Source organism: Serinus canaria (assembly GCF_022539315.1).
Source record: "Serinus canaria isolate serCan28SL12 chromosome 7 unlocalized genomic scaffold, serCan2020 HiC_scaffold_29, whole genome shotgun sequence".
NCBI lineage: Eukaryota > Metazoa > Chordata > Aves > Passeriformes > Fringillidae > Serinus > Serinus canaria.
The window spans coordinates 55286-82803 of record NW_026108147.1 but is presented as its reverse complement, the minus strand read 5'-3'; the positions used below and the strand labels follow the sequence as shown (position 1 = coordinate 82803).

At 42.2% G+C, this 27518-nt stretch overlaps 1 protein-coding gene across 1 annotated transcript in view; it reads left to right on the top strand.

The window, feature by feature from the left end:
* Positions 1–425: 425 nt before the first annotated feature.
* The window catches only part of ITGAV (integrin subunit alpha V), a 45706-nt gene continuing 18613 nt past the window's right edge, over positions 426–27518 (top strand). Inside the window, exons 1-17 of the mRNA XM_009088151.4 lie at positions 426–622; positions 4388–4515; positions 16352–16443; positions 16933–17047; positions 18288–18349; positions 19896–19941; positions 21376–21501; positions 22202–22246; positions 22419–22462; positions 22551–22607; positions 22994–23046; positions 23450–23652; positions 24607–24798; positions 24911–24956; positions 25527–25628; positions 26331–26389; positions 27039–27193. Of these exons, the coding sequence (XP_009086399.1) occupies positions 468–622; positions 4388–4515; positions 16352–16443; positions 16933–17047; positions 18288–18349; positions 19896–19941; positions 21376–21501; positions 22202–22246; positions 22419–22462; positions 22551–22607; positions 22994–23046; positions 23450–23652; positions 24607–24798; positions 24911–24956; positions 25527–25628; positions 26331–26389; positions 27039–27193 (1680 nt within the window). The 5' untranslated portion in view covers positions 426–467. The remainder of the gene's footprint in view (positions 623–4387; positions 4516–16351; positions 16444–16932; positions 17048–18287; positions 18350–19895; positions 19942–21375; positions 21502–22201; positions 22247–22418; positions 22463–22550; positions 22608–22993; positions 23047–23449; positions 23653–24606; positions 24799–24910; positions 24957–25526; positions 25629–26330; positions 26390–27038; positions 27194–27518) is intronic.

Sequence of the window (27518 nt, the reverse complement as noted above, 5' to 3'; positions counted from 1 at the left end):
CCCATCTCATCCCACACCCTGCCATGGGCAGGGACATCTTCTACTGTCTCAGGTTGCTCCAAGCACCATCCAACCTGGCCCTGAACGCTTCCAGGGATGGGGCAGCTTCTCTAGGCAACCTGTGCCAGGGCTTCACCAGCGTCACAAGAAAGAATTTCCTTGACCTTGCTCCAGCCTTCGGCTCGGGCAGAGATAAGAGCGGGATGCCTGGAGCGCGGGCAGCTCCGGGGCCGGAGTTCCGCGGGTGCCGGGCTGTGCCGGCCGCTCCCGGCGGAAGAGAGCGGCGGCCCGGGCGCGGAGCGGCCAGGGCCCGCCCCCGGCACCACATGATGCCGCCTCTCCTTCCTGCCGCCCCCGTCCCGGCGAGAAAGGGGAAGTGACTGCGCTCCGCTCCCCGCCCCGCCGCGGGAAACGCGGGGCCGGCGCGTCCCGGCAGAGCCGCGCCCGCGGAGCAGCGCGGCCGGGCCATGGCGCGCCTGGCCACGATGCTGGTCCTGCTGGGTTCCGCGCTGGCCCCGGGCAGCGCCTTCAACCTGGACGTGGAGCGCCCGGCCGTCTACTCGGGCCCGGCGGGCAGCTACTTCGGCTTCGCCGTGGACTTCTTCGCCCCCGACCCGTTCTCGTAAGTGCGCGTCCCGCCCCGCCCCGTCCTGCCCCGCCGAGCCTCTCCCCGCGGCGCCGAGCCCAGAGCGGCGCTGTCCCAGCCGAGAGCCGAGAGGGGGATGCGGAGCTGCCCCCGCTCCCTCGGCAGAGCCGGTGCCGGGCGGGCCGGGGCGGCTCTCGGAGGGGACGCGGCTTTGCTCAGGCCCCGGAGCAGTGGTGGGGCCGGTGCCGGCCCCGGCGGTGATCGGCAGGGACCGCTCCGCATCCGTGGCCCGCTGGGGCGGCTCTGGCGGCCGGGACGCCCTGGCCGGGGAGCCAAAGCCGATCCCGAGCAGCCGGCGGCTCCGCTGGGACGTGAACCTTGTGGTGCGGGATTCTCTGCATAGCCTGGTCTCATGCAAATGTTGGTGGTGATAAATACAGTGTAGAAAGATGTAGTTATGGTATTTTGGTTCCTGAAGCTGCGTCCCGTGGCATTTCAGAAGATCTGCTGTTCTCTCCTTGAGTGTGCTTTGCGGGAGTGCTGTGTTTGAATTGTGGTGAGTCTGTGCGAGTCACCAAGCTGCTGAGGAGTCTAGAGAAGGAAAAGTTCCATGAAAGCACTCTCCACGTCTGCTTCCTGAATATGTTCCCTTTTCATGTTAAAGATTAGGCAGTGTGTAGTCGCTGTTGCGTTTCAGACCTTTGAATCCTCGGTGTTGCCAGAATGAATCAGGCTCTGGCTCTGAAATGCGGGCTACAGTAACATCCAGCTTTGGTCGCTTTTCTCCCACTCCTCTCCCATCTTAAGGGCTGTAGGAGTGGAAAAGCTGCTGGCTTTCATCCTGCTGAAGGTATATTCTCTCTTCCCCCTTAATCTTTAGCTTATGAAACTTAATAAGCAAATTGTACAGGTATTGAGCAAGTCCTTCTGCAGTACATCATCTAGTTTTGTTTGCATTTTTTTTATTACCTACATATATTAGAAGCCATCCTGTCTTAACTTGCACATGTTGCACCATCTTTCTCTGCTATCTTAAGTCTTGGTACTAAAAGAAAAAAAGCTTCTATCTTTGTCCTGCCCTTTAATTTTAAGTCCACATGTGTGGCTGCAGAGTTATCAAGAGACTGGTAAATGGATGTAATAAACTTTCTTGCTTTCTGATAAGGAATTATGTGACACGGCTCTCCATGAAATCACTATTTGGAACCTTTCCATTATTTTTATGAGAACGATTGACCTCCAAGAGCACTGCTGGTAAAGAAAACACTGTGGTTGTCAGGCAGCATGAAAAGCTTCTGTATATTTCAAAGGGAATTCTCTCCTTGTTTTTTGTTTTTTTGGTTTTTGGTTTTGTTTTGATTTTTTTTGGCAACACTAAAATTTTGTTTGTAGCTGCTAAGCTAAACACTTTATTTTACATTAAAGTTTGTAATTGAACCAAGTAGCTCTGCAACTTTCACAGGAATAGGCTCTCGTGGCATTGAATTTTCAGTTCATGCCTATGGACACTGATATTTTGCCTCCTGAAATAACCAGAAATACTTGTATGCAGTGTCCAGGCGTATGGAGTGTCACGTGGTTTCTAAAAAGCCTTTCCTTTTGCTTTGGTGAGCTTTTATTCATCACCTGTTTTATACCTCAGTATCAGAGATTAAGTCAGTTTCCTTGGGCTAAAGCTATTTGGATTGTCTAGCCTGACAACAAAGGCATGCTATTAGTTCCTGACTGCTCAAGCTGCTGTTTCACAGTCTATTTTGACCTGCTGGATGCCAAACTGAAGCATATTTAGAAGTCCAGGGTGAAAGTCCCATTCCAGGAGTGGCAGTGGTGGTGTTGTGTCAGGGTGCCTGGCAGTGGGCACAGCTCCATAACAAATGAAGCAGGTCTCTCACACTCCCTCTGCTCCAGAGGAGCTGCACTGGATAGTTCGGGATGCACCTCTGTGGAAGGCCCAGTTTCTTTGCTGCCCATGGAAAGCCCTGGAAAGGCACACCAGAGGTGCCAGAACACTCCTAGTGTTGCCCCAGCGTTGGGGGGGGGTGGATGGTTCAGGAACATGATTCAGGAAATTGGCAGGACCAAAGCATAGCTGGTGTATTCCCATGGAAATACAATTGTCCCTCTATTCCCTCTTTCCCAAAGTATGTGGATTAGAGGCTTCTGAGAACTTGGATAGTTCGCATATTATTACAAGAGCTGTGACAAAATCTGCTTGCTTGGTCTCTGATGATGAAAATGCATTTTTTTGTTTGGGGAGAAGACCTTTGTGGAGCCACATAATGGCTCCTTTATTTGTAATCTTTCTAATAAACCTTATCACAAATATTAGCTTAATAAAAATAAAAATATATCATTAGAATAGGAATGAAGAAATCTTTTAAACAAGTGTTTCATTTGGGGGACTTCTCAAAAGTCAGTAGTACAAGAGTAAACTGGGAGGTAAGCTACCACTTGTTATATAGATTGTAATTATAATAATTAATATTTTTCTTTACTTGGCATTGTAATGTTCATTTTTAAGCATTTCTGTTCTGCCCAGAGAGCTGATTTTAAGTTGATTAAAATGCTTCAAATTCCTGTTCTAAAAATCTAGGCAGTCTAAGAATGGCAACTAAGGAAAATAAGTGGATTGCCAGCTAGCCTGGATTTTCTGTCAGGGTCCATGCCCGGACATTTTTAAGGTTCTGAAAACTCACACAGGTTGAAAATTGGTCTTCATGCAAACTGAGCTTTGATGAGGTGCTCCATGTTTATACGTTTGCTTATCTCTTTATTGAAAAGGAGCCTGGAGATGACTCTGAAAACCAGAGCAAGTTTGATAAGCCTGGGTTTGCCTGCCTGTAGACATTCTCTCCGACCAGTCCTGCAGCTTGTTCAGCTAACCCAGTTTCCAAAGCAGAGAACTGTAGTGCCTGACAAGACTTGCTCCTGCAAGCTGCATTCCCTCTTCAGCAGTCAAAGGGAAGAGACAGAGCAGACTCACTCTGATGAAAGGAAGCACTTGATCTTGTCTTCTGAGCATGACTTCATGCTTCACACTGACTTCCTCAGTCAAGAGCTGATGTGTCGAGTGAGTCCCAGAGGTGCTGGGGCTCCTGGAAGGTCCTGGAAGACGCCAAGAGCCTTGTTCAGTCTGTTTCTTACTTTGGCACTTCTGAATTTTGCCACCTGTGCAGGAACAGTCTGGAGGCAATTCCTACTCGGGGTGCACAAGTGTCTGTAGAGGCAGAGACTCAGAAAAGTGCAGCAGATGCTAATAAGAAAATGATGACTGTGCAATGAATGTGAGTGAGGATTCATTAACATGCAGATCTGTGGCTCAGAGTGGCTGGCACTTGGGGGTTGTTTTCACAAGAGCCCTTGCTCAGGCAGGGCTGACTCATCACCTTCAGTACATGCTGAGCTCTGCTTCTTTGTTTATACATTGCTTCCATTTTTGACTGACTTCCTTGAATTACTCTTACTCACACAATTAACAGAAATTATGCCACCTGATGGCTTTCGTAAGGTGCAGAAGTGCACAATTTCCTGTTCTGCTGTACACATACAGATTTTTGAAAGGAAAAAATGAAAGAATATGAAAGGTGTTTCTCTCATTTAAAATATAATCCTAAGGAGGCCTGGATACTTTAAATTTGTCATATCTTTTTTTCTCTCTTCTTTTGGTAACTGAGAGTAGTTCGAGTGAATTTAGATTAGAGTAGGCAAGACTTCTGCTTTATTAACCTCTTCAGGTGTCATAAAGTTATAACAGCTGTGCCTTAGGTGTTGAAACCTTTGTTTTGCTTCTTCTTCCTGCAGGACATATCTTCTGGTGGGAGCTCCAAAAGCCAACACTAGCCAGCACAACATCGTAGAGGGAGGGCAGGTGCTCAAATGTAACTGGAACTCAAACAGGAACTGCCAGCCCATTGTGTTTGATGCCACAGGTAACATGTGGGTCACGGTGGGGAAGGTGGAATGTCTCTGCTCTGATGTGGGGAAACAGAAAGGTTTCAGGTCCCTGTGGGATTTTTTCATGGTCAGTTTTTGACCATTTTTTCATGGCTGGTTTTTGACTGGCAGCTCGGCAAGGCTTGCTTGTGCTCTCCTTTTCCACTCCTCTCTTTTAGAATTGTTGTCCCTGGTATGTGCTGAAAGCCTGAGTGAGCAAACATTACTCTTTTTGTGTTTAAACCTATTTCTATTTCTCCTCTGTACTTTTCAGCAATCCTAAAACATTTGGCAACCTAATTCCCAATGAACCCCGAGGGGTTTTCTTCCTTTTAAGAATGTGTCATACGAGGAAAGATGCTTTTCATTATCAGCAAAGGTGGTTTAGGCAGAAATACCCAGAAGTTTCATCTGAAACCAGGAATATGGCTTAAAAACTGTGGGAAAATGGCTTTTTATTTTTTTTTTCCCTTCAGATTTAGCTCCACAGTGTTTGTGGCTTCTATGACAGCAGCACTCGGGTCATAGGCACTCCTTACCCATGGCTGAAGCACAGAGGAGCTGGGCAGCAGCAGTGTGGACATGAAATATTTCAGTCACTCTTCATGCTCCGGTGCACACAGTGATTTCCACAGGCTGTGGCAGGTCATGGGAATGCACTGCATGTGCTTTTCTGCTCCAGCCACTCGGTGCTGAATCCTGCTTTCCACAGCATGTCTCAGGGCAGCGGAAAAACCTCCCCCTGTCACGGGAGGGGATTAGCAAGACCCATGTGGAAAAGGAGAGGAAACACCTGTGCCTTGGAGGTCTGGTTGGGTTCATTCTTGCCTCTGCCAATATTTTGGCTTGGCAGCCTAAAAGTTGCTAGATTGATGCAGCCTTTTTAAATCGTGTGCAGTAGAGTGGAGAAGCTCTTCTTCCAATTTCACTGTCAAAGTATGCCACAAAATGTTATTGCTGTTCAGATTTCTGAAATCTTCATATCTTTTTGTGAAAACCACTATGTCACCAGCTTCCCTGCAAAAAACAAAAAGGAAAAAAGTATGTAACGGCACCCACAAACCCCAAGGTATTATCATTCCTTCACTCATTTGTCAATCTCTCATATCATTTTATAGGAGCATATCTGTCAGATTACTAAACATCTCTAATAAGCTGCAAAGTCTGACTTTTTTTTCTGCATCAGTGTCAAGTCAGCAAAACCAGATTGCAACTATCTTCTTTTTGTTGTTGTTCTCTGGGCTTATTGTTTACTAGAATACAAGTATGCTTTTTGTTAGTTGGGTACTTTTAAGCAAGAATCTCAATGTCCCTAATTAATAATCATCATTAATATCATAGCCAAAAACTTTTGGTGGGGTAAGATGAGCCACACGCGTAGGTTCTAGACACGTCTTCCGAGGGGAATGGCAGTGCATCTATGCGTTTATACCATGATCTTTTGCAGATCCATGTGCCAGGGGGCATTGATAGAGGCCACACTGCTTTCCTGCATGTCTGTGCTTAAGGGGCCTGCTCCTAGGCAAACAGACAGTGTTTTGCTTGTCATTTTCCTTTAAGGATCAGGCATGGTAATTGCTTGAAATTTAACAGTAGAAATAGCAGGTCATAAAGGCCTAAGAGGATTTCTTTCAGGCAGGCTTTAACTCACTCCAGCTTTGAGGCAATGAATGGGGGAATACTGCATTTGTCAATTATTATCCTGGTGAAAAGGGGCATTGTATTTCAGCTTGATAAAATAATGAATGCCCTGAGACAAAAAAGAAAATGTCTTTTTCTTTGTGCATAACACAATGCTTGATTCCCTGTGTTCTGGTGACAAAGTCAGTGCCAGCCCTGGGAGCTGCTGCTCCTGTCTGCCCCTGCCTTGCTAGGGAACAGGGATTAGGGAAGGCTTCTGACCCACTTTGGGAAACAGGAAGTGGAAGATCTGACCACTAACTTGTGGTGCTGATGCAAAGGGGCTTTTTGTAGATGACTAAATGCAGCCTCTGCAGGAAGCCAGGCTCATCCACCACTGCTCATCAGCTGTAACTCCAGAGGTATTGCTTAGCCCTGCCATACAAGGCAGATTTTTTGTTCTCTCCCAGATTCACTGGAAAAACCCAGTTCTGCATCATTACTTAGATGTGTTTCTTCAGAGTCTTTTTCTAATTGCTTACAGCCAGTGAGAAATCTGACCTGTGAAAATAGTGAGGATGCTTGTACTTGTGGCTTTCCTCTGTTTGCCTGACAATGCCAAACTCTGTATGTGGGGCTGGATGCCCTGTAATTAACAGGAGTCATGACCCTATTCCTTCTCCTGCTGCCTTCCTGCCGGGTAGCACAGCTGGAAATGCCAGAGCAGGCCAGAGACAACGGGGCAAGGGAATGGAGGAAGGAGCAAGCCTTGTTCTGGCTGTGTAGAGTTGTGGTTTTCCCTTTCTTTTACCCAAATAAATGAGACTAGGGGTTTACAGAGGTCCGGCAAGCAAGGTTTTGTCCTCTAGATGTTGTTCAGTTACTGTGAATTAGGACAATTCCTTCTTAAACATTCCTTGTTTTCTATTTAAGTTTTCCTGCAGCTTTATGGGTCCATTTCTCTTCCCCGTCTGTACAAAGGCCATGCTCCGCTCACTGGCTGGACAAGGCTGGGTTTTATTTTCTAGGTCTTGCTTTTGGCTTTAACATTGTATTAACATGGCAGCACGGTCATTTATGTGATCAAATGCCACAGCTGCTCTGTAGCCCAGGAGGGAAGGTACCAGCTGCTGGAGAATAATCTTTGGAAGAGTTGTTCCAGCCCTGAAGTTCAGCAGCATTGCTTGCTCACTTGCACTTACCCTCACCCCAGCTGCCCTGGAGGAGGGTGATAAGTCACTGAGCTGATAGTTCCTGTACTGCAGAATTTGCTGCTTTGTGTGTTCCTTCCTGTGGGTGACCACTCAGCTCTGTCAGGATGGGAGTTGGGCAGTAGGAGTCCATTTGTACAATGTCATTTATGCAGCTCTCATGCTGAAATTACATGTATTTCCCTCTCTTTCATGCCCTTCCCATCAGCCTGTAACAAAAACCAAAATCAAACAAAAGCAGTTCTTACAACATTTAAACCTCTGGCTAAAAAAGCAATGTTCTTTCACAGCATATTTTCTCATTTAAAACAGCAATATATTTCATGGAATCAGAATGGTTTGGATTGAAAGGGACCTTAAACACAATTTAGTTCCCACCCTGTGCCATGGGCAGGGAGAATTTGTGGAAGGGAATCTCCCCTTGTCCTGCATCTCTCAGCACAGTGAAATTCACTGGAGAATATTCTGTCTGTGTGTTTCTGTGCACATTACACTAATTGCTTTTGACATTCTGGTGTATATGGCGGCTTTGGAAGGCAAAATGTTTATATGGCACATTAACACTTCCCAAATGCAAAGATGCTTTGCTGTGGGGCTGCTCAGCCTCTCAGCAGTGACATCAGTTGGCTTTGATTTAACACAGTTATGACTGAGTGAAAGTGGCATGACAGGCGTGTGTGGTAGAGCCTGCCCTGAATTCAGGGTACACATGGCTGTGCTGCACGTGCAAGTGTCACTGGGCTAGACATTGAATACTTCTTTTAAAAAAGACTTTCTAATGTCATCAGGCAAGTGTTTCAGGCTGGCTTCTGCTCTCAGGAGCACCTCAAGGTAGTAGGTTAAGAAAGACCCAAGCACCACAGCAAGCTCCCTAACCTGCACACCTCTGCTGGTCCTGTTTGAAAACTGAAATATGGAGCACTGCTGAGGTTACTTTAAAAGTTTATCCTGCAAGTCTAGATAGAATCAGGTCTGATTTAAACACTTTCTTAGCCCTACTCCTGTTTACCTTGTTAATTCAGCAGTGAATGTGCCTCTGTCACAAAAATAAAATTTCTGGCATTGGTTTTCTTCTCTATCTTGACTTCTTTCTACAAGTGACAAAGCATGACCACAATTACAATTCAATTGCTATGTAAAATACTTGGAATTTTTCCCCTCTGTCCCAGTTAACTTTCAGACTTTCAGAATGTGTAGGAGGCCCTATTTTTTCAGGACAAGCAATGAAAGGGAATTTATATTCTCAAGATAGCATATTATTCAAAATTTTCATAAACACAAGCAATGATAATAAATCCTTTCCCCTCTGCAATGTTTTACATTCAAATAAACCAAAATCACAGGTTGTAGTTCAAGGTAAATATTGATCTTCATTCATTCTTTTCTGTTCTCCACACTGGATAATGTTGTGACCAAAAATTTAGTTAATTTTTAGTTTAAAACCATCAAAGTAGGGGAATGCTCTGAATTTTGTGAAGAAGAAAGTATCTGGGAAATCAAGTAGTGGAAAAACTGCTTTTACACCTGGCTGAGCCCCTTCCACCAGACTGACCAGAGATGTGGCTCCTCTTAGAAAGTTTAACACTTGGCTTTCTCTGCCAGCTTTCTCTTAGCAGCTTTTCCCAGGAAAAACATATTTCTTGTGGGTAAACCCTGAAGGGAATGTACTTAGTAAGCACCCCATTTTCCGTTTCCGATCCGATCTGAGGCCAAGGTCCAACCCATTTTTTTTAAAGATGTATCAGTCTCCATCTCCTTTTTTCACCTCCACAGCCTTCACAGACTGGCACAGCAAATTTTTCATGGACAGTACCAGGTATTGGCAATAGTGTTTCCATAATCTTCCCCATGAAAAAGATTCCTGGAAAGTTAAAGGGTATTGCACAAGTTAAATTTACTTTGTGTAGTTGTCCATTTTCTATGTTTAAAAGTAAACATATTTTTTTTCTGTGCAACAGGATCATCATAAGTTCACTGAGACAGACAACAAAACCAGTTGGAGTTAATCAGGCTACACATGTGGCAAATTAATATAAATCAAAAATTTCCTATGTGCTTGCTTTCCAAAAAGAAACAATCTTCATAATTATTTATATTCTTTTAGTTTTCTTATTGGGGTCCTAGCTCGTTATCAGTCAAGAATAGTGTGGGAAGTGGTCTGGTAGAAATAATGTTTCCTCCTCTCTCTATGACTTTTCATAAAAGTTTAACCAAATTATTTTATTACCTGCTGATTTTTAAAGAAAAAAATAATTGAGAAATGTATCTGCTGCAGTACAGGGTTGAAACCATGGATCTTTATGTCAGCACCAGAAAGTGCAGTCCTGAGACTGCCCCAAGAGCTCCTGCATTTAGCATGATCTGATGGAATGCAGATAGCTCTACGAACTGTTACAAAGCAAAATATACTCATAAAAGCCAATTTTAACTTCTGTGCTAATGAATTGCAGATTTCTTGAGCAGATTTAGTGTTTAGCCCAGGATGATTTGCTTGTTCAGACAATGGGTTGTTTTGCTTTTCTGAGACCTGTGGTAAACCAGGGACGTGTGGCGGAGTGGTCATTCCTTCTCCTGGGGAAAGCTTTCCCTGCTGCTTTCATTCTCTGCAGCAGATCTCAAAATTCAGGACTGGGGAGCCTTGCAGCAGCTGTTGAATGCTAGAAACTAGGAGCATCTCAAATGTTTTCAGCTCAGTGTGGTGTGTTTTTGCTGCTTTGGGAAAAGAATTCAGTGTGGCCTCTGCCTGGAGAAAGTTTTATCACTGACCCTTGTACGGTCCCTCCTCTTCCCCCTTCCCATGTTTTGATGCAACAAAGTAATTTTAGAGAAATTGTTCGTTCTTAAATGCTTTTGGATACAATTCTTTGGAGACTGAATATTTTGTTTTGTTCTAAAAGAGGAGAAGGAGATTTTTGCAAAGGAAATACCCTTGTAAAGAACTCTCCTGATTACTCCTTACAGATTTGCAGATTTGGTTTTTTTTCTATCCCCCAAGTGGGTGATCCTAGACAATAGGAGGCTTTGTTTGGAAGCCTAAACCACCAGTTTGGCATGGCTGATCTATCTGTGACCTATTTAACTTGAAGTGGGTATTTTAACTGCCTCAGGCAGCTTTGAGCTGTAGCGCTGCCCCGGGTAAGATTTGCTGATGAAGTTTTGGCTAGAGTGGGTGCCATGAGCTTACATTTCTCTTCTGGAGATTTTGATCATTTGTGCAAAACAGTCAATTGTTCAAAACTCCATCATTTCCACTTACAAAATAAGGAAGTGTGGGATAGGTCAGCATTCTTTGAAAATAGCTTGTTCTAACAAAGTGCTGCTTTATTTTTGGCTGATTGCTTTATTGGTATCTCCACGGAATCCACAGTGGAATTTCAATCTCAGAGGCCATTGATTTCATCAACAATAAAGCAATAAATCTTGTGAAGACCATGCACTGATTGAGAGTGAAATGGATTGATTTTTATCTGGCTAAATCTCTCATTAGCTCGGTCTTCCTGGAGTTTGGTTGTTATCCTTTTCCTAATGCTGGGTGACTGGAGCGTGCCTTGGGATCCGGGTGCTGCTCTGAATGCAGAAGAGAGCAGCAGAACCTATGGAAACTCCTGCCCATGCTGTTAGAGCTGACAGCAGAGAACTGCTCATGCTTTAGTGATTAGCTGGAGTCCTGCATGAACACTGCTGGCTCTGTGTGGATGTGGCTGGCTCGCAGGGGGATGACGGGTTGGAAAAAAAAGGCGGCTTACTTCTGTTAGGCAAGGGAAAAGATGCTTTTGTTCCAGCACTGCCCGGGGGAAAACGTGGGATTCATACCTCAGGAGAGGGAAGGGGAGTAGTGGGAAGGTCTCTATTCCCCTTTGCCTGAGTCACTGCAAAACACTGTGGATTAAACAAGGTTGCTAAAGCATCAGCTGCCTCCCAGTGTGGGGAGTTTCAAGTCAAGATGAGCTCGGGTTCGCTTGCCCCTGCTGCATCAGCTGAGGTTGAAATCGCTCAGATTTTGGTTGTAATGATAGATGAAAGATACTTGACACTGCATAGAGTTCTCCTGTTATGAAAAGAGGGCTCTTGCATATTTCATGGCTTTGTCTTTCTTTTGGCTAGCTGCACAGTTTCCTTTCACCTAGAAGGGCAGCTTCATTTCCGTGCAATCGGCATAGTTACAGAGAGGTTTATTTTAAGGAGAGGTCTGTCAACTGGATGGCTATTTACATTTTACAACTCCTTAAGTGTTATTAGTGTGATGACACTGAACCAGGTTGCATCAGTTCAGTGCCTTTTGACTCATGATCATCTCTGCTAAGTCTGTCTGAAGATGGGGTAGATGTTTTAGTTCAGTTTGTTCATTACCATAAAAACAGGCAGGCTGCAAGTTACAACTGGATCCACTTACTCAACAGCAGGACTTTCCTAGTAACTCATTTGTTCCTGTAGCTGATAGCATTCACCTTGGGAAAAGAAGGTGCCAACTATCCAAAGGTGATAGTTAAAAGAAATCCATCACTGAAAAAAGAAAGTGATCTTTTTATTATATTTGGAAGATGGATTTCTTTTATTTTTTTCTGCAGTTTCTACCCAGCATCTCTCCACATTAATTTTCATTTTTCAGTTCAAATCCTATGGAATGTGGTAAAGAGACGGTGCTCCATTGGTCCACAGGCAACACACTTCTTTTTGTTTTTGTTTTAATTTTAATTCTGTTCTTGCCCTGACTACCCCCTCCCTCCACCTAGAAAGTGCCTTGTGAGACACAGCACTGTTGACTTGACATGTCAGCCCTTTTTCCCTATGGAAAGAGTCACGTAAAATCATCATGTGGTGCCTGCTACAGTCAGAAGGAGAAATGAGAGACCAGGGCAGAAGCTGCCTTTACAAACAGGAAATAATACCCCATGGCCATATGACATAATCCTGGAATTAATGACCAAGTACAAGTCCCTGGGGGAGTTGCATTTTAGTCTGACAAATGGTATTGTATGAAAACTCTGAATGTTTTCTTTTATAAATCTAGTCAGAATGTAGTTTGTCCTGCCTAGATATATTTGTTTGAATGCCTTTTTAAAGGCTTTTTCAAGCCAAGGTTGGATGGAGCTCTGAGCTCTATCCAACCTTGGTCTAGTGGAAGGCGTCCCTGCCCATGGCAGAGAGGTTGGAACAAGATGACCTTTAAGGTCCCTTCAAACCCAAACCCTTCTGTGATTTTATGATTGAAATGTACATAATTGGCTTAAAGACATGTGTAGGGTATCTTTGGAATATTCTGAAATTCTAGAAATACAAGAAAAGGCTACAAGAACCCTTATAGTACTAAGGCTGATTTTAATATATCAAAGCATTGGGCTGGATTTATAAATCCCTGGATGCTTAAATCTTACCTGTAGTACAGTTTGGTTCATTTAAGGTAGGTACTGGTTTTTAAAGAGTATTCTTTTTATTATGTATTATTCTTTATGTTCTTTTTATTTTTTTAAATATGTGTATATATAACTACCACTAAAAATTATACAAAGATAAAGTAATAATCAAGTCAGGCTCTTTGTAATAAAACACAGAAACACTGAAGTCAGTCCTGTACCTTCCCATGACACATCTACTTTACCCAATATTTAACTGTGGCTAAAACTGCTTCAGTGAGGGCTCACATTTAAGTGTTTTAATGTTTGTTTTCCCCAGTCATGAAGAAAAACTCAAATGGTTTCTTGTTTAAAGCAATGGGATTTTTGTTGAGTGTGTTTTCCAGAATTCCTCATAAAATTAGTTTCTCTTTGGATCTGAGAGAAAGGCTTATAATCTATTTGCACGGTTTTTCCTGGGGAGAATTCTGAGTTAGAATAGGTAAAAAAAGGTTAGTTTTCTTCTCTAGTGGGGAGTTAACATCAGATTTGGCCTGTATCAATTTTTTATCTGAGACTTCTGTCAGTGTTTCCAATGTACATACTTTCCACTTGATCTAGATCCTCTGTCCTCATGCACCTTCCAGTGCTGCAGCCATTCTCAAGCTGAACTCAAGGCCCTCTCCCTAAGACCCCCTCACTCAGCTTTAAAGAACCGAAAGAAGCTTTGAATTCAAGAGAAACTCAATCTAAGGCATCTTGGCCTTGTAGCACGTCTTGGTTTGTGATGTTTGCTCTGACACGGGGCAGCCTGACTGAGATGTTTGCGGAATGTTGCTACAATAGAGGTGCTATAAATAAATAAAATCCAGCTTGCCAAATTGCCTCATGGAACACATTTTTCTGTGGGGTGGTGGGGTTTTGTAAGAATTCTTCATTTGTTGTTCAGGCCTTCAGAAATGACGATGCTGGCTTCTGAAGCCATGACATCTGGCACATAAACTCCATTTGGCACATCATTATCTTTGTGGTCATGTTCGTTTGCTTTCCGCTTTGGGAACTTGGGATTTTTATGTGCCAGCTTCTGGTTGTATCTGAAAGCACAGTGATTTCTAATATTATCCTCAATTTAGAGCTGAATCAGGGCTTTTTAATACTGCAGTAAAATAGTTTTGTCCCCTAAACACCAAGGGAGATGCTGTCCTGGACGCTGTCCTCCTTGGCAGCTGAAGGGTGCACAGGAAAAGGGCAGAGAGGAGCTTTTCTGGCAGCCTGTGCTGGTTGCTCTGCTGGCTCCCCTCTTATATCCCTGCAGCCAGCATAGACCATGGGCAGGTGGCATCAGTAACCAGTACTTGGCTTTCTTTTTATTGGATTTCTAATTCTGATTATTCAGCCCAGACTTCAAGGAGCTCATTTCCTTGACAGCTGAGATAAAATCAGGGTGATAATGCAGAATGGCAGCTTACTCCCTATCACAACACAGCCTTTCCTTCTACTTCCTGCCTGTTGTTTTAAACTTAAGTGGGAGGTTTGCATCCTAGACACCTTTACAGTACCTAGGACAATAGGATTCTGCTTTACACTATGGAACTGCTATACCAGCTTTCATTTTTGCCATGCACACATAGTGCTGTACTATTATCCAACAGAAAAGTATCAAATGCCACTCTACAACTATCCCCAAGGTTAGCATTGTTTAAAGCAGTGCTTGGCAAATAGAGCTGAGACTTTCTTTGTATCTAAGAGTAGCTGGACAAGTAGAGGGCAGAAGCCAAATCTGTCTTTCAGGCTATGTAACCCTGGGTGTGGTTAAAAGATGAATTAACCACTTTTAAATCTCTGTTGGTGTCAAAAAGGATATAGTTCCCAGCCTTGTGTTGCTGTCCTCTCCCCAGGAGCTTAGCACTGCTCCCCTCCCCATGCAGCCATGGGCTGGAACCTCATCCTGCTGAATACATTTTAGGAGGGTTCATTCTTAGGTGGTTCATGATAGGACCAGGGGAGCATTGCCAAGAGAGGCACGGGCAGCAGGAATGAACCTGGGGACAAGAGCAAATGGGAACTGCTGCTCCTTTGGGTGGCAGCTTCAGCTGAAACTCACCCAGTCATGCCTTTGAGCAAAACTATCTGTGGGTGGATAACCATAGTTAAAGACAGGGAACAGAAAAATCTGTGTGTCAGAGATAGTTCCCTGTTTGGAAAAGATCCTGATTTGGTTTTGTTTTTCTGTACCATTAAAAGCTGACGTGCAGGTCTCCAAGCTACATTTTAGCCTGTGCAAGGGTGAGAGCATAAAGGTTGAATGTGCATAGATCTGTGCAGGTGTGCTGAGCATCAGCAATGATTTATGTTCAATGTACATAAATCTGTGAAGGTGTGCAGACCCTCCAAGCCTTTAGCACCAGCCCAGTAAGAGATGGAGGGGAGGTGACAGAGGGAGGTGGGGTTTGAGTTGCCTTTGATGACATTAGAAAAAACCTCAATAGTTCTCTGTGTTGCAATGTGCTTGGCATTGGTTTCTGTGTAGTTCTAATCTGAGAGCAGAAATAGTCCAGATGCTTGCTTTGGCTGAGTCGGCAGATTAAAATCTCTTTTTTCTTTTCCATGGGACTTTCCTAAAGGAAGTAACACAATCTCTGCAGACAAAGCATTCTTTACAAGGTGTAAAACAAGCGGGAAATTCTGGTTCAAGTGGCCACAGACTCTGATTCATAGCAGGGCTGGGTTAGGGGATCCCCTGGCACTCTGCAAGTGAGGTGTGGCTGTTGCCTCATCAATTCCTGTAGTTTTAGGCTCTCTAAATCAGCCAGTTAGGGAACTTTTAGCAAAGGTATGTTTTTCAAAGTCTTACATCAATTTTCTCATTATGCTGGCAAGGTTCCCCTCATTTTGCCAATGAAAGTACACAAGAAACACCAAAAAATTCCATTATTTTATATATGTGTATATATAAAATATTATCATATATATTATTATATATTATATCATTGTATTATTTGCTAAATATGTATTTGCTATATATCTTCTATTATTATTATTTTACCTTTCACACCTACAGAAGTACTGCTTGTTTCTACCAGCCAGCATCATGGAACAGACACCAGTGCAAATTACTCAGCCTTTACCTTACTCTCTTTCCCCATATCTTTTAAGTTTGTAAATTTCCTGCTTTGTGCATTGCAGGGACACTCAGAATAGAGATGTTACCACTTGATGGAATTAGGAGAAGGATCTCATTCCTGATTGTAGCCAAAGCTCACATGATTTAATGGAGGCAATATTTCTTTTAGAAGCATCAGTCGTGGCGGGGCTTTGGCTCTGCTCCTTGAGCAGTGCTGTAATCTGCTTGGAAGCCAAATATCTCAGCTATGAGGTATTTACTGTGTGGCTGTCAAACATGCTATAAACTTTGAGCTTCTCCAGCTAATCAGCATTGTACCAATGCTCTGTGTGCAAAAATAGCTGTTTTGGGCCCTTGTTATAAAAAAATACTAATAAATAATTTTTAAAGCCTGTTTCCATCAAAGTGTGATATTCTCCAATGTTGCTGTTTCTGGTTTTCTCTGTATGCATCAAAACCAATGGCTTAGTGTGGTTTGGGTTTTTTTTCGTTTTTACTGTACAGGCCCCTGTGAAATTATGCTGCTTTTTTGTTTTCTTTGTAGGTAACAGAGACTTTGCTCCTGATGATCCGCTGGAATTTAAGTCTCATCAGTGGTTTGGAGCCTCTGTGAGATCCCAAAATGATAAAATCCTGGTAGGTCTTTGACGCCCTTCAGATGCATCAGTACTGAGATATTGCAGTGGAAGAAAATGTGAAGAGATTACTTAGAATTTAAACAAAATCCCACTAATCAGCATGAATTGTCTTTTCTTCAGAATTTCTTAGCTAGGCTTTGCTTAACTCCTTATAAACAAAGCTAGGAGCATTTTTTTCTAGTTTTAAGGAAAGTAGTAAATTAGTTTAATGAAGTTAGAAGTTGTTATAAATTCTTGATAAACACTTCACAGCTGTTGCTTTAAGAAAATATTATTTCTAAAATTCTTGATATAAATTAGCTATTTATAAAACTGATGGTAATTCTGCCCCATTGCTGATAGTATACATGTCCTCTAATAACACAAGATACATCTGCCAGGTTTTTTGTTGCTTTTCTGTAGAAAATTGGAATTTCATTGTCTTACTTGATACCGCCATCGTTTTGAAGAGGAGTTTGTTTCCTCACTGTTGTGTGCTCTTCCCTAGGCCTGTGCCCCACTGTACCACTGGAGAACTGAAACAAAACAAGAGAGAGAGCCTGTAGGAACTTGTTACCTGCTTGCTGGGTCAAAATTTGTGGAATATGCTCCCTGCAGGTCAAGTAAGTATGGGGCTCTTAGGAGCTTTTCTCTTTGGACTTCCTCGTGTGTCACATTGTGTGTGCATTTTGGAATGGAATGTTTTACAGCTATTTCTCCCTTCCATGTACAGCAATTAGAACAAAACTTAAAATCTAGATCCAGACATCTGAATTCTCCTCCAGTTGAGGTTCATGATGCAGGCCTTGTTTTCTCTGCTGTAGGCCAGAGGAAAATCTTAGGTCCAGGAATTATTGGACTTGAGGACTTCTGTTGTGGAAGGGACCAATTCTGTAGTAATCACTCAAGCAAAATTATGTAGCAAGTGCTTTTTCAAAGAACAGCTCTGGAATTCTTATGAATCTCAAGTATTTTATCATTATTCAGGTACGTCAAGGTTCAAACTCATTTTAGAAGACAAGGTTATGCAAAAGTAGGTTCTGATGTCCCTGTGTGTAAACACGTGTACTGATGCATTGTTTAAATTATATTAACCGTTGGACATTTGGAGTCTTATTTTCCAAATGCTTTGCTTTTATTTCCTCTAGTTGGGCTGATAGATTATTCAGAACTTTATAACCTAAAACTTGAATGTTGAAGTTAGAATTGACTTTTTATTTGCTGAAAATAATTTGTGAACAGCAGGAATAAAATCCAGCCTGGTCCAACATAACAAGAAGTTAAATAACAAGTATTAAATTAAATCATGCTAGTTAAGCAGTCACACTTTCAGATAAGGAGCTCCCAACATTTCTATTCTGAAGCTGTATAATCCTCAAATTGATTCAGCCATAACCATTTTTGCTGGGATGAGTCTCAGTATGGAGATATTTTTTCAGCAAGGTATGTTCTTTTTGTTTTAAGCCAATTCAGCTTTCTTTTCCATACCAAAAGAAAAAACTATCCTCTCTTTTCTAGTTATTTCCTGAATAGAAATTGCAGATACATTTTCCCCAAGACTTTAGAATGTTAAATACAAAGGAACATGGGGTTGCTGTTTGCTTTGAGTGTGCTAGGCTAGAACACATGCTAATGTTACGTGTCTATTAGGCCAGCCCTAAAATTGTTACAGCATTTGGTTGGGAGTTGTTGATAAAGAGAAAATACTGATTAAGGAGAAAAGTATTGCAAGGTTCAAGTTTAGGAGTGAAGGTTTACATAGGGAGATGCACTGAAAAGTATCTGCAGTACTGCAGCTGATGGAGTACTGATACAAAGAAAAATAAATTAAGTATTCTTCTCTATCCTATTTTTCTTTGGTAGCAACTATCGATGCAGATGGACAGGGATTTTGCCAAGGTGGATTTAGCATTGACTTCACAAAGGTATGTGATTTTTTTGTCATTTCTGTGGGTCAGCAGACAGCTGCAAGTTAGCAAACCTCCTGATACAGAGCACTTAGAATCACAGCTATTATGAAACCAAATGTTACTGTTCCTCATGGGGAGGTAACCCACAGCCAAACAAAATTTATAAATAAACAAAAAAATAACTTGAAACCACTTCAAGAGCTTTTATAAACCTGTTTCTCCCAACATCTTCAGAGCAGCACACTTTCCCCTCTTGTATGAACCGTGTCCTGAGCAAATAATCTGCTTTCCCAGCTGCCTGCGATACCCCTCTGCTGCAGCTGGTCCTCAAGTGGATTCAGTGTGATAGTCAGGATTTCTGAGACATGAGATTGGTGTTATAGCTATTGTTACTTCTTGAGGAATAGCAGCTTAGGGAGCTGGTAAATGATGTGCTGGTGAATCATGTTTGATTTTCTCATCAGCCAGCAGAAGTACAAGGGGGTTTTACTGACTGGTGTTTCTTCTGTGTTCTCCCTGCCTGTTCTTGTTCTTTTTCTTTTTTTACAAATTCACAATTACTTTTGAAATCCAAGCACAGTAAAACTGTGCACAGATCTGAGAAGGTACTGAAGTGTTTTATGTTGTGCAGTGAAATTGTTGAGCAGAGTCAGGACGTGCTAAGACCACGCAAGCCCTGTTTGTGATGTGGCCCTTTTTTTGGGTTCTCACATCTCAAGATGAGGTCATATCCCATCACTCTTTGCCCAGGGCCACTCCTGGTTTTCCTCCAGAGAACACTGCCAAGTGCAGGAGAGGGCTGTGAGTGTTTGGGTTATTTTGCACACACCCTCAGGGTCACTGTGTGCTCACTCACTGCAGCTTCCAGGCCCAGTTAAAACCAACTTTGGGCTCTTATCCAAAACCTTAGAGTGGGCAAGCCAGGGTGTATCTCCAAATGTCTGACCCAGATTTTTCTGAGTGGTGAATACAGGAGTTTTTAGGATTAAAATCTGAATAAGTGGTTTAATTATGCAGCAAAGCCTATGGCCTAATTCAATACTTACAGGACAAATTCCCAACCCTGGGATAGCTAATGTGGTTAAAGTTTCATAAAATAGTTTTGTGAATTTGTGAGTTGTGCCAGGAAATATGGAGTGGGGGAATTGCATCACAGTTATTCTGAATTAAGCTTTTCTAAAGATAAATTACAGAAAATGGCAGAGGCAGAAGATGACACTATTTTGTGTACTGACCCCAAAACATGATGTAACACTCTGAGTTTTCTCCTAATTGTGTTCCTGTTGCCATACATTTTTGGGAGAAGGGTCTATTAAAATAAAAACAGAATTCTGCCTAGAATTCTAAATGGGTGAAATAGTCACTGAAGTTTTTTGTTAGCATTTTACAATATGCACTTCTAATTAATCACTCCTTCAAAAAGGAAAATGTGTGGTGGTCAGCAGTGATGTACATGTGTGGGATTTCTTCCCACAAACACAGGATGTTCTGTCTGGTTTTAGATGTGCTTCATGTGTTTTTAATTTTTCTTTCTGTCTTACTTTTTTTCTTCCCTTCCAAGGGAGACAGGGTGCTGCTGGGAGGACCTGGAAGTTTTTACTGGCAAGGTGAGATATATCATTTAAGTCACAGAGAAGGTGATCTTTATGATTTTTCTCTTTATCCTCTCAGTCATTTTGATCCACAGTCTTCCAGAGTCTTTGTCAGTAAGAAAACTGACAGAAATGTTCCTTTGTCCTTAAGAATATCTCCTGAATAGTCAAGGCAACACAGATGATGGTTGTAGTAATAATAGCATAGATGTCCTTTGTGTTTTAAATAATTCCATGATCATTATAAGGGCATCTTCCTGGAACCTGGGATTTGTTTTTATCTGCAGGAAAAGTTTCCTTTATCGTATTTTGTTTTGCCATGTACATATTTCATAATTTGACACACAAACAAAGAGTGCATTTTCAATGAGAAATATCCCCTCTAAAGGGAATTTCATTGTTTCCCTCTGATGACAAAGATGTTTTGCATTTGTCTTAACTGGTTTGTGCTGTGGGGCATGTTTTACCTCTACCTGGCATTACCTACTTTACTCATCTGGGATTCAGGGTTATTCAGCCTTTAACTGCAGCTCTCTGTTTAAAGGAGGGTGCTGCTGTAATCAGGACACAGCTGCCAAACTCCACCTGCTTTTTAGTGGAACTTCTAACATTTATTAATAGATTTTCTGTATCGTGCCAGCCTACATGCAGGTGCAGCAGCACAGGAGGCTTGCTCCAGTCCTGTGTTTTAAATTACAAACAAAACTGAATGATTAAAGCTAAACTGCAGATACAATATCATATAAATTAGGTTTCCTTTTATTGCTTTTTGGCAAAAGTGACACTTTATCTGCCAAGACAACCTCATCCTCTTCTACTACTGCCAAAAAAGCCCACTTGCCTCTGAAGAGATGACAATAGTATGCTTCTGAGAACAAGATTTTTCATCCTAAACATTTATTGCACGTGCTGAGCTGCTGGGAGGAGTTTTCCCTTCACTTCACGCATGTATGAATATGTATGTGAAGTGCCATTCTGAATGGGGTTTTTGGTGATTCAAGCTTTAATTTAGACTTGAAGAAAAGAACGTAAAGGAGTCACCACCTAGCGGCTGATGAGGTGAAAATGGAGAGCTTGGCACTGCACTGTGCTCATCTCATTTTGGTTCATTTTATTGGCTTCTTGTCTGCCAAAGCAGGCTCTCCTGTTGTGGTATTTCAGCAAGGAGCACCCAAAGTGCTCAGTTCTGCACAACCACGAGTGTATGATATCTCACCCCTGCCTTTTAAGTCCTGCCTTAATTTGGCCTCTGTTTTCAGTGAGAACCCCGTGTGTGCCTTTGATTCAGTCTGTGAGCATGTTTTTGCTGGAGTGGGATCCATATTTTCACTTGTGTCCTTCCTGGTGCTGCTGCAGTTTGCTCCTCTCTGGTCGGTGTTGTGGAAGAGCTGCTGCTTTTGAGGGCAGTGAATTCTGGTCGTGGTTTTCAGCTCTTTTCTCTCTCTTTAGGCCAGCTGATTTCTGATAGAGTGACAGAGATTGTGGAAAAGTATGACTCCAAAGTCTACAGCACCAAGTATGATGACCAGTTAGCCACCAGGCCTGCCAGTGCTGCTTTTGATGACAGCTACTTGGGTATGTGGTGGGAAACCAGAAACCTCCACCTGCAACACTCCCTGCACTTCTGGTGCTTGCATCTAAATCACACAACCAGCAATTCCACATCTAACACATAACAAGGGAGTTCCATTCCTGAAACTGCACTCATTTATGTATGATGGAATTGTAGTTATTTTGCCATAGGCTTGATTCAAAAAGCACCCAGTGACAAAATAAATGGAAGTATTTTCATGATTTCACATGGTCTGTGATTCAGGCTGAATATGGGAATGTCAGAGGTATGATTTTTGTATGAGAGGTTAGTCACATCGGTGACTTGTTTGTTTATTTGTTATTTAAAAGCAGCTGTTTCTAAATAACCTACTAAAACAAAATAAAAAATAATAAAGAATTATGTTTTGGAAGAAAGCCAGTGAGGAGTGGGAAATCATCATTTTGCTTCATGTACATCTAACCAGGCTCAAGAAAAAAGCAAGGATATACCAGGACAATTCCCAGGATGATAATTTTTAAAATTTTCATCTTCTGATCTCAAATTCTTGGATACTGATGAGTTACAGCCACTCCTGGAGCTCTTCATAGTCAAAGCTGCTGCAAGGCAATATTTTTACCAGTGGATTTTAAGATGAAGAGAGGAAGACTGTGCTCAGAGACGCAGTGTAAAGAGAGATGAAAGGTTTAATAAGGTTTTTAAAGCCTCATCTTGTCTCTGCAGGTTATTCAGTGGCTGTTGGAGACTTCAATGGTGATGGCATCGAAGGTAAGCCCCTTGCTTCAGTAAGAACATCATCTTACTTGGCTGGGCAGATCTTTCAAATCAGTGGTACAGTGCACAGGGAAATGCATCAAGTGCTAGGAATGACCTGCTCTGTTCAACAAAGTCACTGTGCCTTGGGATCTGACTGTTGTCTGTGTCTTGCTTTATGTTTCAGACTTTGTGTCAGGAGTCCCACGGGCAGCAAGAACTCTGGGCATGGTAAAAAATTTGAAACATAAAACTTTACAATAAATAAAAAAAGGTGGCTATTGTTGGCATGCTGTAATGTGCATTTCTTCACGTGCAGGTGTCCATTTACAATGGGAAGAACATGTCCTCCATGTACAACTTCACTGGAGAGCAGGTGGGTGCCTCTGACTGTGGTGGGCGACCAGCAAGCCTTTCCTATGTTGCAACAGTATTTAGGATACCAGATAATAGTCTCTATATTACTGGCTTGATTGCCAAAGCAGCATTTTATAAAGTCTGAGGAAATTCAAATCTTATTTTAATAAAGGAAATGCTGCCTGTTTTGAGAGCTGGGAAAGAGCTGGATCATGAAAGGGGAAATGGGAAAAGTAACCCGTGGGTTTACTTTCTAACAGAGTATGGAAGAGAAACAAAAAAGAAAGGAACAAAAGAAAATTGTGGCATATATTATCATCACCCTGATGTATTTTGTGTACAGATTTGTGTAAAGTTGTTTGTGTCACTACAACTCATAGGTTTGGTTTGAATTTTGTTTTCCAGATGGCTGCCTATTTTGGGTATTCAGTGGCTGCCACAGATATCGACGGGGACAAGTAAGGGTCCTCTTCTCCCTCTTCTCACCAATGCCACCCAACTTTTTTTCTGGAAAGAAAAAAAAAACCTTTTATTGAAAGGTCTTTCCCACAATCTAGATTTTTTTCTTCATTTCTGGTTTAACACATCTGCATGACTCTTTTGCTAACACTCCACATTTGTTTTAACATTTTTAGGTTTGTTTTTGCATTTATCTACATAAATACATGTGTATATTCACATGCTTAAGGTCCATTGAATTTTTGTATGTTTGTGCTTACTTGGCCAATAAATATTTGCCTTCAGTTGAAATTAAAGATAAATAGCTTTCATCTGAGTGTTGACTTCAGTGCTGAGCTAACAGTGCTGAAGAGAATGAATTTTCATGCTGCTGCTGAAGAGCTCTGTCCTGTTTTGGTCCAGTTACACAGATCTGTTTATTGGAGCCCCTCTTTTTATGGATCGAAGCTCAGATGGGAAGCTTCAGGAGGTTGGCCAAGTAACCATCTGCCTTCAGCGGGCCTCGGGAGGGTTTCAGACAGCAAAGCTGAACGGCTTTGAGATCTTTGCGCGGTTCGGCAGCTCCATCGCACCCCTGGGGGACCTGGATCAGGATGGCTTCAATGGTAGGATGTTGATTTGTGGTATTCCCATTCTCTGAAAAAATTCTTTTGCTAAGCATTTTTCTTCTGGGAAGCTGAGAAGCTTCCAAGAAAAGGAAAGCAGTTCTTATCTCATTTGCTTCTCCTGTGTTTTGCTCATGGGGAGTGTATTTGGAGATTGGTTGCCCAGATGTGATTCTTCCATTGGATTCTGGTGTGAGTTGTTTTAACTCTTTGGCCAGCTGGGGCCAGACTGTCTCGAGACTCTGGAAAGAGTCATGAGTTTTCATTATTATTTTTTTAACATTCAGCAAGTATCCTTTCTGTATTCTTTACTATAGTTAGTATAGTATTTTTTAATATACTTTAGTATTATAAAGTAATAAATTAACCTTCTGAGAACACGGAGTCAGATTCATCATTCCTACCTTCATCAAGGCATTCCCTGCAAATACAATATTAATTCTTGATTAGGATCTTCTGGTTGTGGAGGGTGACGCCTCAGATTTTAGCTTTTATATTTTTAGATTCTGTTCTGCTTTAGTGTGTAATGCTGAGCTTCATATTAGGAAATGGTAACGATTCCTTCCCTAGCTGGGGACCAAGGACAAATGATCCAAATGTCAGCCCAAGAGCATAAACAACATGGACTGAAGAGAGAAAAATAACCAGGGTGGGACTTGTGGACTAAAACTGTAATTTGACAATTAACTCCAATATGCAAATGGACCAGAACTTATAAAAGTGAGAGACCCCATGACCAGTCGTGCATTTTGTGACCCTTTTGGGTTCACCTGGGGTGTGTCCCTGGCTGGGCTCTTGTGCTGCCCAAGGTGCATCCTTTGAGGCCTCCTAATAAAGCCCTACTTTATTCTTTAGCTCAGTCTAGTCTCTGTTCAGAAATTATTGATTGATGTAAGCACAAACGTGTTCTAATTTTTGTCTGGAGATGTTGATGATTCTTCTTTTGGTTTTCAGACATTGCAGTTGCTGCACCATATGGTGGAGAGGACAAGAGAGGACTCGTGTACATCTACAATGGAGGAGCAAGTGGTTTGAATGCCATCCCATCCCAGATCTTGGAAGGGCAGTGGGCTGCTCGCACTATGCCCCCCAGCTTTGGCTACTCACTGAAAGGAGCCACAGATGTGGACAAAAATGGATATCCAGGTCCTCTGCCCCAAATGGCACTTGGCAATAACTCAGTAGCAGCCCCACCCTTGAGAAACAGCATATTTCACAGAGCAAGTTGTAATGTGTAATGTGTCTCCTCTCTTTCTAGACTTGATTGTTGGAGCCTTTGGTGTTGACACAGCTGTTCTGTACAGGTAAGGGTCCCTCTGTGCTTGTACCTGAGGGAGAGCTCAGTGGAGTTCTGGAGCTACAAAAAAAAGCATTATCAGGGAAGTCTGAAAATCTGGCACTCTGCTGTATAAATTTCTGGAGGTGAAAAATCACTATACTGCATTTTTTTTACTGAGAAAACCTATCTGCTGCCTAAAATTAATCTTTCTCAATAATATGTAGTCAGGAAAAAACATTAATAAGCTGTCTTCAAGGCTTTCTGAGTGACAGTTTTCTAGATTCTGACACAACAGCTGCAAGCTGTTACATTGCAATCCCAATATTCTCATCCCAGCTCACTCATTTTGGGAAAACATATTGGCTTGTGCTGTAAGTAGATAGGACCTCCTCTTCACACAGTTGTCCATGTTGTGGCTGATGGAAATGAAAGGGCACAGAAAAACTTCATCTAGTCAATGGTTACTTGTTTTTCTTGTGGTTTCACTAAATACTGTGTGTTTGCAGAATTCTGTTTGTGTATATTGCACGATTTGATGGGGGGACATTGTCAAACATGGTGTTGAGTGCTCTTCAAGAGGATGTTTTCTTTGCAGGGCTAGACCAGTTATTAGAGTAAATGCTGCCCTGGAAGTTAATCCAACCATTCTAAACCCAGAAAACAAAGCCTGTTCACTGGGAGATGTTAAAGTTTCTTGGTAAGCAGAGTATCTATGTTTTCCTTTGAGGGGAGGGACTTCTTGGGTTTTAATTTTGTAATTTTCCAATTTTGAAAGGTGTCAGGAAGTCTAGTCAGCTAATTAGGAAAAAAAAGGACAAACACAGATTTTTCTGAAAGAGCAGACAATACAAAATAAGAACTCTCTGACAGCAGTTGGAGGACCAGCACTGTCTTTAGATGCCAGACTGAGTCCCAAAACCTGCAGAGACTGCCAGGTGTCCCTGTTGAGCAGAGTAGGGTGTTCCCAAGATATCAGCACATCACAGGGTATTTGCAGTGTTTTTACCCACTAACATACACACTGGGGCAATGCTGCTCTGTAAACTGATTTTGCTTCTGGTTCCCAGGCTATCATCCCAACCCACTTTACCCTCCTACTGCTTTCTTTTCAGGGTCAGTATGATAGGTTTAAAAATCAGACTCATTTGATTACAAAAATAAACATTCCAGTCCACAGGTGATTGTCCCTAGATGAGTCAAGACTCCAAAGCTTTGCAGTGCCTGCAATTCTGCCTACTTATTAATAGATTAGTTTCTCTTCCATCAGTAGAAAATAGCTTTTGGGAATGAGCTAGAGCCTCCAAAAGAGGCTCCTTCTGAACAGAAATAAATAGTGAGGAATTTTAGAAGAAAATGAGAGAAAAAGTGTGTGAAATTAATTTTTGTTCCTCCCAAACAGCTTCAAAGTAAAGTTCTGCTTAAAGGCGGATGGCAAAGGAAAACTCCCCAATTCACTCAGTAAGTTCTGCTCATTTAAAAATTGGAAGTTTTGTTGTATTGTTTTCAGACATGAGCACTGGTCATTGTTGTTTTCATGACAAACAGCTGGGTGCTCTTTGCAGCCGCTGCTGCCACTTGGGTGGCATGGGACTCCAGCAGGATTTTTTGGCTGCAGTGGTGTAGAAGTCATTTGACCATACCTGAGACTTTAAGCATATGTTCAATTATGTGTTCAATCTTGGAAAGCCCATTGTATCTTTCAGAATTTACAGTAACTGTCACTGAGGGGAGTTTCAGACAAGAATATTTAAGTATGTGCATTGCTAGGCCTGAGAGATACAGAAAAGCCACAGGGAACTTGCCACGTCCTGTTGAGGTTGTGACTCTCTGACTGATAGCAGTGACTTTTTTCATCAGATTCTTGGATCAGAATCAGGAAAAGATTGTTTCAAACAAGTGTTTAAGTTGTCTCCAGTTTAGAACAGCAGCAGTGCTTGAGAACTAATGTAGTGACAGATTTTACATGGAGAGAACTGGAAGTTTTAAGGGGGGGAGCACTAGCTTTTCATTGCAGTTGAAATCAGTGGTCAGCTCAATTTCTGAGGGCCTTCTGCCCTGTGTTTAATGGAATGAAACATCCCTAACCCAAACCCTTTGGCTTGGCCAGATTTCCAGGTGGAGCTGCTGCTGGACAAGCTGAAGCAGAAAGGAGCCATCAGGAGAGCTCTGTTTCTGCACAGCAAACAGCCCAGCCACTCTAAGAACATGACAATTACAAAGGGGGGCAAAATGAACTGTGAGGAGCTCGATGCCTTCTTGAGGGTAAGCAGCCATTCATGTTCTAGGCAAATAATTTTTGGTGCTTTGTCTGTTATAAGTTCATTGTGTTAGGTGTTTAAAGAAAATAAAACAAGAAAAAAATTCTAAAAAAAATCTTTGTTTTCAGTGGATGGACCTGAAATTACTAAAACCATACATCTGTCCTGAATTAGTGCTGCTGTCACAGCATGAATGATGAATCTTCTTCTGGCTAAGGTCCTGGTCCCTAAATGCATTGGAAATTCAATTTAGGTCTTTGTTAAGGACTTGTTGGATAAGTCATCCAGGCACCAAATTGGTTGTAATTTCCAAGGAACATGAAAGTCAA